Below are 10,762 nucleotides of genomic sequence, written 5' to 3'. Positions count from 1 at the left end.
ACCCATACATGCATTTATACAATTAAAACTATTAAAAACTGTTTTCGTCAGGTGAAACTGAAAGGGTTAGTTCACCCAAAAATTAAATTTTTGTCATTAATTACTCACCCTCATGTCGTTCAAAAGACCTTCGTTGATCTTCGGAACACAAATGAAGATAATTTTTGATGAAATCCGGGAGATTTCTGAACCCTATAGACTACAAAGTTATTACCACTTTATTACCAGTCAAGGCCCAGAAAGGTAGTAAAGACATCGTTAAAATAGTTCATGTGACTACAGTGGTTCAACCTTAATGTAAAGAAAAGGCCAAGAAAACTTTTTGTGCGAAAAACAAACCAAAAAACAACAACAACTTTATTGAACAATTTCTTCTCTTCCATGTCAGTCCCCTAAGCTGTTCACGTTGTGTAAACCACTGTAGTCACATGGACTATTCTGGTCCTTGCAAGTGGTAATAACTTTGCAGTCTATTGGGGGCCAGAAAGCTCTCGGATTTCATCAAAAATGTCTTCATTTGTGTTCTGAAGGTGAACAAAGGACAGCATTTTCATTTTAGGGTGAACTAACCCTTTAAATGCATCTGCTTGATTAAGTAATGCATTTGCAAATAAAATAACTAAATAAATACAAATATTTTTTTGTAAAAATAATTTTGGTAATCAGTTTGTCATAATTGCTTCCGCAAGAGAACTCAGGGTAATGATTGGATTTAAGTGCAGGGCGCTTTTATCACATTCAGGGAACAATAATACTTTTCCCATTGTAAATCCCTATTTATCCCACTCTCACTCAGGAGAATGCAGGTAGTCGATGATTATGTGGAAGAACAGGAAGTTGCCCTGCAGGTTGAGACGAGTTGGGCTGCTCCTCTCGTACAGGGCACACCCTCCAATAAATCATTCTGATGGGAAGGCTAGTTACAAGGACAAGGTGAAATACAGCAGGACCCTCACCGGAAATGATTGGTATATATATGATTTTTTTTTTTTATGGAATATTTTATTATTGATTTTCCCTTCTTGTGATATTTATTCAAAATTACTTCCCCCTCACTTGCAATGACATCACTTTTCTGATGGTGTCTTCACTGGCGCAAGGGCGGGTCGAACTGTCACACACAATAGCAAACCACAGCCATCCAATCAATTCACCATGGACAAAATCAAGTCCCGCCCTACATTTTCATGCGAGTGTAAGGCCTGAAATTGTTAACATGATGAATTACAGTAGTTAAGATTGAAAATAGTTTTATACAACACTGAATTGAATATCAATTGGACAGATTTTTTGTGAAAGGTCAAGACCTTTTAGGTATGAGGTATGACACGCCATAATCACCATTTTAAAGATGGATTTTTTTTGTTCTTTAAATCAAACTACTTCTCATGGTAGGTAAATTGATGTTAAATAGTTTATTAAGCATTATATAGCTATGTCACACAAACATTTTGGGATTTGTGCCTCTAGTGTATAATCATGGAAAGTGGGAGACTAATTTCTTGGTTTTTTTGTTGGCAGTGCACAAATGTGTATTATAACCAATTGTACCTGTATTGAGCTGATTTGTGTAAATGACCTCAGATAAATCTCTAGTCTGTGTCATCAGTGACTCACCAGTGACAACGATGGATTATCACCGCTGAACATGTTGTGGTAGGTGTGGCTGTGGGTGGGGTAAAAATCCCTTATGAGTCAAAATCTTACATTTGAGAAAGTGTAGCTTATTTTTGAGCAACAGTAATCATATGTAGATAGTCACAATATAACTATCACACCACTGATTTTACATTGAAAACCATGCCAACGGGATTTAGATCTTACAATTCTGGCATGGCTACAGTCATAAATTGGGTTGTAATATCTTAACACGACTTTCCAATGAGAAAATGTGACCCTGTTAAAAATTAGAACATGTTCTCTTTATGGACCTCGATGGAAGATAATTGAGATTCTGCTTTTATTAATATCTCGTTCCTCTGCTCCAGTTTAGAGGGCGAGCTGCTCTGACAGTGTGTTCAGACCATTTCCTTCCTCTGTCAGACTCTGTGCTTAATGGTTTTTATACCAGACAGTGTCTAGCAAGCATGATGTCTGACACATCAATGTCCTCTGGGTCAACTATTGTGCTGCTTTATGACTAACCCAATTACAGCGAAACAGAAGTTGTATACGCAAGACAATAAAGCAATACATGCCATGTAAGTCAGATAAATCTAAACAGTAATACACCAGTTTCATTAATATTTTGATGCATGACTTCCACTACAGTGGACAGAAGTCATTTATTATACAAATAAACATAAGATAATCATGGTTATTATAAAAAAAAAGTTAACTGAAATAAATAAACTTTAACTTTTTTTGGTTCAGTTGAATGTGTATATCATAATATAATCAAAAATATAAATATTTTTTTATTTTATATATATATGTACATAAATTACATAATCACCCTATAAACCCTACATCTTATTTGATACATGAAGGCCTCTAAATTATCATCATGATCAAAACTTTGCTCAAAAACTTGTACAAAATATACTGTTTCATAATTTAGCATTTTTATCACATTTTTTATCATGTTGTGATGCACATGTCTCCTCACATGTCACATATTTTTATAAATTTTTATGAACTAAACAATTTCTATTGTAAGTAATATTTCAACATGAACATTTGCTGGACTGAAGTAATTTAGGTTTACTTTTGCATGATTTTCCATACATTTTTAAAGAAAAATATTGTTAAAATGATAAAATATAGCCTATGATACATCAGGCTTTTGATGAACATTTATTCGTTCATCTCTCAATCATCAATTGTATTGCTTTAAATCTTATGTTTTGCCCCCTACAATAAAAAACTACAAATGTTTGATCATAAAACTAATTTAAATATAATTTTACTAGGACGTATTATTGGGGAGATAGACAACTGATATTTATATGCGTTTAGTGTACAGTTTTATGTTTTAAAACATTTATTACATTAGTTTTCAGATTTTCATTTTATATGCATATTTTTGCTGGGCCTCTGTTTTTTTCCTTCTCAATATGAGCTTCATATTATTTTTATTCTCATTATATCATACTATATGGGCCATAAAAGCCAAACAATTTAAATAGCCTACTCAAAAGACTGATGTATCAAATATGATGTATTAAACATGTTGTTTTTGATTTTCTTTTATGAACTATTTAATTTCAAAAATACTATTTTATATATCAGGCTTTAATTTGTAGGATTAATTTAAAATCAATCTCCCCATTTAGATTAATCTCAGAATGAATCAAACGCGCTCCCGGTTCTCCTTTCAGCCACAGCAGCGCACGCCAATCAAAAATCCGGTTGCCTTGGCAGCGGTTGACGTCATGGCCCCTGCCCAGTCCCTGCTCCAGCAGCGCGTGAGTGGGACGGAAACCCCGTGGATCGCACGGGAACGCTCTGCTGCGCGCCACAGTCATTCAGTGAGTGGCAGCAGAACTGTACAGCCGGAGACAGACTCTCATTCACAGGTTGGCTTACTTTCGTTTCATTCAATTCTTCAGTGTATCGTTGTATAAATAAGAACTGTATTTCTTTGTTCCAAGTCTGCTCATTTTAACCGAGCAATTTATATCATTCGAAGCGAAGCAAATGTTTTGATATAGCTACTTGCCACAGGGATGCTTCAAAGCTTGTGCTTGAGAAACAACTCGTGGTTCAGTACGGATCATACCAGAATTCAAAGTTCGCTGTGAATTACTTGTTTTAACGCAGCCATGGCTTTTGTGTCACTTAATAACCGCTGTTTTAGATATCTTTTCCGCATATCCCTCTTAGTGCTTCAAGCCGTTTCAGATTTCCAGACAACGGAGTTTTCCTCCTCCGCACCGAAATCTCACTTCATCTGTTATCATTCATTATGTCATGGACTCAGAATATAAGTGTAAAATTGTTATTTATCGCATTCAAGCGCAGTCCTAGAGGACATCTGGCAAGCTAGATCTTGTCGGGCACATTGAGCAAAAAGTAGGGCGTTTACCTCACTGCTTTACTACTGTGGAGTTCCTGTCAGTTGAAGGTATCGTCCGTGTGTATTTGCTTATGGAAATGATAGGTGTTTTTCTCTTTGTCTGCACAATTTAATTATCCTCATAGTCTAAAAGACCATTGGATGATAAAATGTGGCAAACAAAACCCTAGTTTAGCATTGGTTTCGTATTGAGACAAAGCGGATACTAAAAAGGTAACGTAATGTCAGGTAAAGAGCGGAACGCACTCGGTTGGACACGCGCGCGATGGGCGGGAGCAGTTCGCACGCATAAATCCCCGGATGGACCGTGATCAGACTGGATATCAGCCCTATGAATAAATAGAGGTGTCTTGTTTAAACATTGTGCGCTGCTTGCTGGTGTGTGTGGACTGGGCGTGGTCGCCGAAGTCATGTCCGCATTTTTACTCTTTTCTCACATATCCCATGCAAAATAAATAGGGTTTTGTATGGAATATTGCAGTATTTCTATAAATGATTTATCTGTGCACATTATTATTATTAATATTATTTTAAATCGTGGAACTTCCTCTCCCACTTGAAACAAGAAGTTGATCTTATCTGATGGCGTGTACAACGGCGCGAGGACGGGACAACCTGTCACTGGCATGAGATCACAGTAATAGCAAACCACAACAATCCAATCAGTTACAGATGGACAAAATCAAGTCCTGTCCTAAATTTCTTTTCTTGTTCGAGAAGACGTTTTACTCGGACATGTGTCAATAACAATAGGGAAGAAAAAACTATCACAACTTCTCTTTTGCGTCGCCATTTACTCACACTCAAGTTGTTCCACATCTTTATGAATTTCTTTGATCTGCTAATCACAAAATAAGATATTTTGAAGAATATGGGTAGCCAAACAGTTGATGGATCCCATTGATTTCCATAGTATGAAAAAAAAATACTTTGGAAGTCAATGAGGTCCATCAACTGTTTTGCTACCCATATTCTTAAAAATATATTATTTTGTGCTCAGCAGAAAGAAGCTCATACAGTTTTGGAACAACTTGAGGGTGAGTAAATTGTCATAATTTTCATTTTTGGGTGAACTAATAATAATTTGTTGCATTTATATAGCGCTTTATGGGCTTTATTGAGCTATGGGTACACAAAGCGCTTTACATGGAAGGAGGAATCTCCTCAACCACCACCAATGTGCAGCATCCACCTGGATGATGCGACGGCAGCCATATTGCGCCAGAACGCCCATCACACACCAGCTTATTGGTGGAGAGGAGACAGTGATGAAGTCAATCAGTATATGGGGATGATTAGGAGGCCATGATGGACAGAGACCAAGGGGCAAATTTAGCCAGGATGTCAGGGTTACACCCCTTCCTCTTTTTCAAAGGACATCCTGGGATTTTTAATGACCACAGAGAGTCAGGACCTCAGTTTAACGTCTCATCCGAAGGACCTCCCTTTAAGATCCTTTAATTTCTCTGGCAGTTTTCAGTCTTGCATGATAATAGCTCAATAAGTCAGCCAACATTTCAGCATTGGCTTATAACCATGCCTGCTTGGATTCACTCAATTCATAAAAGTGATGCTCACAGAAGTGAACTCTTCCCTGTGTCACTGCTAGTAATAGATAGATCTATACCTTATATGGGCATTTTTACCATTATGAAGCCATTTTTTAAGGGGAACTAGGCGACTATTTCAACTTAGTAAAACTGTTTAGAAATCATTTGGAAGGTTAAAGGGTAAGTTCGGCGTTTTACAAGTAAAGCCCTGTTTTAAGATCGTTTCTGATTAAATCGAACGGTTAAGATTAAAATTTGGACACATGCTGCTGTCCCGAGAATTTTAGGTTTTTGTGTTAGCACCCCCCCACCTATTCAATGGTTTCATAGGGGCACTGGAACAATCATTCATACAAACGCATAAAACTTTAGTTTACGAAGACGTGAAACTCACCGAGTGGTCTGGGGTGTTCACTGATATGCTCACGCAAAAATCGCTGCAAAAGATGCTTTCCAACAGGTGTTTTACCATTCGTTGTAAAACTGTGGACTATATTTACAATGTCTCACAACCGGACATTCTTCCAAAAACTATGATAAAACCTGTTGGAAAGCATCTTTTGCAGCGATTTTTGCGTGAGCATATCAGTGAACACCCCAGACCACTCTGTGAGTTTCACGCATCCCTTTGTGTTGATAGACCAAGTAAAAACGGAGATATGATCATTTAAACTTTATATAAAAAAATACTGACGCGTTCATTAAAGAACGCCAGATGTGATGCGACAGGCGTTGCATTTATTCTAATAACTTCGTCGGTTTTTGTCATAAAACAAAACGGAGAAAAATGTGTGAATCTGCTGACTCTGCTCTTCAGGCTGCACATTTTAGGGAATGGAGGAGGAGCCAACTGAGCAAAGAAGCGAAATTGAAAGGCAGAGGATGACTAGTTGACAAAGAGAGACATATATGCGTTATATATAGAGAGAGAGATTATTGCTAGTTTTTGGAAGAGTTTGAGTAGATTTTGAGAGTAGTTTAGGAGTAGTGTAGATAGTTTAGGTAGTTTAGGAGTAGTTTAGGTAGTTAAGGAGTAGATTTAGATAAACTGTTTTGAGGAGTGGCACAGATAAAAAAAAAACCTGATATTTGTTTTAAATACTTGTATGTATAGTTTGATTTTGTGTTCATTTTACCGTTTGTATGGTATATTTGCACTATTGAGGAACCCCTCGTACTCACGGAATGAAAGCCCTGTAATGTAGCTATCTGTGTAATTGTACATGAAGTGTTTTGTAGAGTTTCTAAGCAAAAAAGAAAAGAAAAAACGCCTATTGCCACACCTGCTTTTTGCTGCATATAGTTTAATTTTATCTCAATTTTACATTTTTTTATGTTGTATTTGCACTATTTGTGATCCCTCATACTCTGGGAATGCAATGCCTTAAATATAGCTCTCTGTATAAATTGTGTGCACAACATTTTTTTAAAAAGTGGCTGAGCTAAAAAAAAAAAAAAAGCCTATGGCTACACCCGCTTTTTTTTGTAAATCATATTTTTTTTGTATATAGCTTGATTATATCTGAATTGTACCTGTATATGTTGACATTTACAACTTGTGTTTACATTTTAAACCTTTTAAAATGCTTCATTGAGCATGTTTGTGTTTTTTGTAGTAGAAAAGCTATAATTTTTCTATTCGGATTTTGTGTTTTTTGTGTGATTTTGGGTCCAGTATGTTAATACAGTACATCAAAGTAAAAAACTAATTGTCTGATCATATAGTTGTACTGAAAAGAATTATACCAAACATTGGTATGGTAAACATTTGTTTATGTTGCAAAATTAAAAAAAAATAAAAGTACTCAAAAACGGCCAAAATAGCCCAAGACTCCGAAGGGTTAAATGCCAAGCGTGTCAGAGGTTGCGGATTCTAATCCTTTTTATTTTGTGATTTCGCCGGAATGAATGGAGAGTCTCCACAACGGCGATAGATTGAAGCGCGCGTCCGAGTGAAGACTGCTCGCGAGCCACAGAGAACGCCGTATCCATGCAACTGATCGCCGCGGCAACGAGCGGTCAGCTTGAGTAAAAAACAACAATACATTTTAGCGCTAGATTTCTTATTTAATAGCGCACTAAATGAATGCTCTGCTAGTTAACTTGATGTTTTATTTATTTGTATTAGGTACATCCGTGCATGCCTCAATACAAAAATTGGTGGGGGACAATATCGATCCTTAGAAACAGTGGTTGGACACGACTTCACTGGATCTAAACAAATCAATCTAACCATAGATGTGACCAGTAGTGGTGGCTTTCTTAATCTGTTTAAAATAATTTTGCAAAGGTCCTTCCAAAAAAAAAAAAAAAAATATTGATGCATAAGAAGTATTTTTATTGATTTTCTTTTTTTGCTGTGCACTTAACTAGGGCTGTCGCGATACACTAATCTCACGATACGATACCCGATATTCGGCTGACGATACGATATATATTACGATATTCAGCCAACGATACGATTCGATACCCTTACATCATTTTCTGAAAGATTTAAAGGGGACAGAGTGATTTTGGTGACATCTTGTGAGTCTTCCATTTACTTGGATTGAATTAATTGAACTGAAAACTGAAAACATCAATTACACAATATATGTCTGTGACTGGACAGAGAGTAAAGTTTGCAAATAGTGGACAAAATGAATCAAATATGTGTTGAGAAAATGAGTTCTATTTATTGAAACACAACAGTGCAAACTGTAGCTTACAAGCCTTTGAAAAGTAAATAAAGTGCAGTATTGCAATTAACAATGGAGAGTTAAAAAGTGCAGCAAGTGGCCTGTTCTGAACAGTTTCTTTGCACTGCATTTTCTTTGACAGCTTTTTTAGCTTGACACTGAACATGTGACATGTGCTTCAGTTGTGCGCGAGGTCCAGCCGTTGCACGTCAGGGAAACTCTCTCCGCGCTGGCCAGGCAGGCTTTGGCGTGTGCTCTTTTCTGTTTACAGACTGGGAATACAAACCTTGATGAGGTGTTCGCGGGTTGGAATAGGATAGCGGGGCTCCATCGCGTTCACCATGCGCCTAAAGCCGGCGTTTTCCACCACCGAATACGATTTTTTTTTATTATTATTATTTTTTTTACTAAGCCTATTTAAAATCGTATTTGATCGGAGAGCGCCGTAGCACATTCGCGCAGCACTACCTCTCTCTCTCTCTCTCTCTCTCACTCTCTCACACACTCATTCATACCTCGCGCACTTTCTCAGTCACGGAACACCGCTGCACAAATCTGTCCAACACAGCGCTGTCAATTTCGGAGACCCAGCTTTTAAAAAAGCTTCTAGCCAGCATGCAAGGAGCCTAGCCAACAAGGAGAGCTAAGTTGTTGTTTGAATACAGCTGGATATCAGCTGGATATCAGCTGGATACAGCTGTCAATATCGATGGACGCGCGCAGCTGGCCACTAGCGGCTGGCTGACCAAATCACTTCATGCAACGCGAACGGGTTTAACATGGGGGATTTGAATGGGACTTATGTATCGATACTCGCGGCCTAAAAATCGATACTTTTTTATATCGCAGAATCGATAAAATCGCTCAGCCCTACACTTAACTAACTGTGGTCCTTTAAGTGTATTAGAAAAACTGATGGCTGACTGACTCAAAACATTATTTTGGCTATAGCCTTTTTTGTTGCAGTTTTTAGTTTAAAGTAGTCTAAAGATAAATTTAAAGACTCATATGTTCTGTCTTTTATCTTTTTTATTTTATATTCTACTGGAAAGTTGTATTTGTCAAGCCCTAAGCTGTTCCCAATAACCAAGCACAGGCTGCTAAGTTAATATGCTGGACATGTTGCTTGCAAATAAATACACAGGTATCAATTCATGATACGTTGTCTTCTTTTAATTGTAATACTTAATGTACATTGATGTTAAATATAGTTTAATAAATAATGCTACATGATAAATAGAAGGCTTCAAATAGACCCTGTAATCGGTGATCGGTATCGGGTGATACAGCTTCCCGTAATCGGGGATCAGTGATCGGCCCCAAAAATCCTGATCGGAGCACCCCTAGAAAATAAAAGCTGAAACTTTTTCACAGAGCCTTGTTAAGGCAGCACATAACAGTGTTGAGGGAAAAGCTCCCTGTATTGCGTGTAATCACAACAGCAAAGTTTGTCAGGCGTCTATGTCAGCTGAGGAGATTAATGTTACAAAGATTAACAGAGTGTTTTTTATTATATACTTGGTTTAATTAAACTCTGAAACATGAAATGTGGAGTTGTCTGCTTTTGCCAAAAAAGAAAACAACTGGTGGAGTTATCTGCTTTTGCTAAAAAAAAAAAACTTTTAATATATAAAAAACATACTTTCAATTAACTTTAATTTCGCAAGTTACCTGTATTTTGAGTTATTACTTAATTAAAACAACCCAGCTGCAGTTTGGTTGATATTACTTGGAATGTACAATAATAATAAAAAAACATGATTTATGGAAATTTACAAGAACGGAGTTATCTGTTTTTGCAAATGAAAAATGTTTTTGCAAATTCTGTAGTAAATGTCCCAATTGGGAGAAGGCATGCAATTTTCAAAGAGTTTAATTAAACGTTCATGTTATACATTATGGTTGCATTTGTGGGCTAATAAAAATTGATCTGGTTGTGTAAACTTGGCACATATCTAAATATCGATAAATCAATCGATATAGCCTTGAATTGAATCGTAATCGTATCACACAACTTTTTAAGGTATCGGCAAATATCATATCGCTGACTTTGAGAATCGATATATCATATCATTACGAACTGTCCGATTTACACCCCTAGTATAGTATTGCTTATTGCTAAAGCTTTCCTGTAACTCAAACAGTAGAGCATTGGCACTTGCAACGCCAAGGTCATGGGATCGATTCCAAGGAAAAACAAGAACTGATAAGAATTTAAACCCCTAGTAGTTAATCACAGTGGTGCTGGTATTCGGAACAAAAGCATGATTGTGATAGTAAAAAAAAAAAAATATTTAAGGAAATATAAGTAAATAATGGTAGCCTAACCTAAATAATATAAGAAAGTTACATATTATTTAAAAAACATTTGTTTTATATTTCCCCACAATGATGCGTCATATATAGGGCTGGGACAACGCATCAACGTCATCGATTACGTCGACGCAAAAAATACACGTCAGACCCAAAACAAAGATGGCGGCGCCGGAGAGTAGTAGCAACACAAGTGGCTCCTC

The 10,762-nt window shown here is 36.9% G+C and overlaps 1 protein-coding gene across 2 annotated transcripts in view; it reads left to right on the top strand.

Annotated features, from left to right (window-relative positions):
* Positions 1-507: 507 nt before the first annotated feature.
* The window catches only part of ywhaz (tyrosine 3-monooxygenase/tryptophan 5-monooxygenase activation protein, zeta polypeptide), a 29,586-nt gene continuing 19,331 nt past the window's right edge, over positions 508-10,762 (top strand). Inside the window, exons 1-3 of one of the 2 annotated variants that reach the window (XM_077196565.1) lie at positions 508-968; positions 1,610-1,656; positions 3,321-3,518. In XM_077196565.1, coding sequence (XP_077052680.1) covers positions 3,375-3,518 — 144 coding nt within the window. In that variant the 5' untranslated portion in view covers positions 508-968; positions 1,610-1,656; positions 3,321-3,374. Of the gene's footprint in view, positions 969-1,609; positions 1,657-3,281; positions 3,519-10,762 lie in introns of those variants that run through there. The other variant, XM_077196563.1, reaches the window with a different exon arrangement.

This window comes from Siphateles boraxobius, unplaced genomic scaffold (genome assembly GCF_051911475.1).
Source record: "Siphateles boraxobius isolate OS27281-9 unplaced genomic scaffold, OSU_SipBor_1 35, whole genome shotgun sequence".
Classification (NCBI taxonomy): domain Eukaryota; kingdom Metazoa; phylum Chordata; class Actinopteri; order Cypriniformes; family Leuciscidae; genus Siphateles; species Siphateles boraxobius.
The sequence above is the reverse complement of the archived record's forward strand: the minus strand, read 5'-3'. Positions and strand labels throughout refer to the sequence as shown.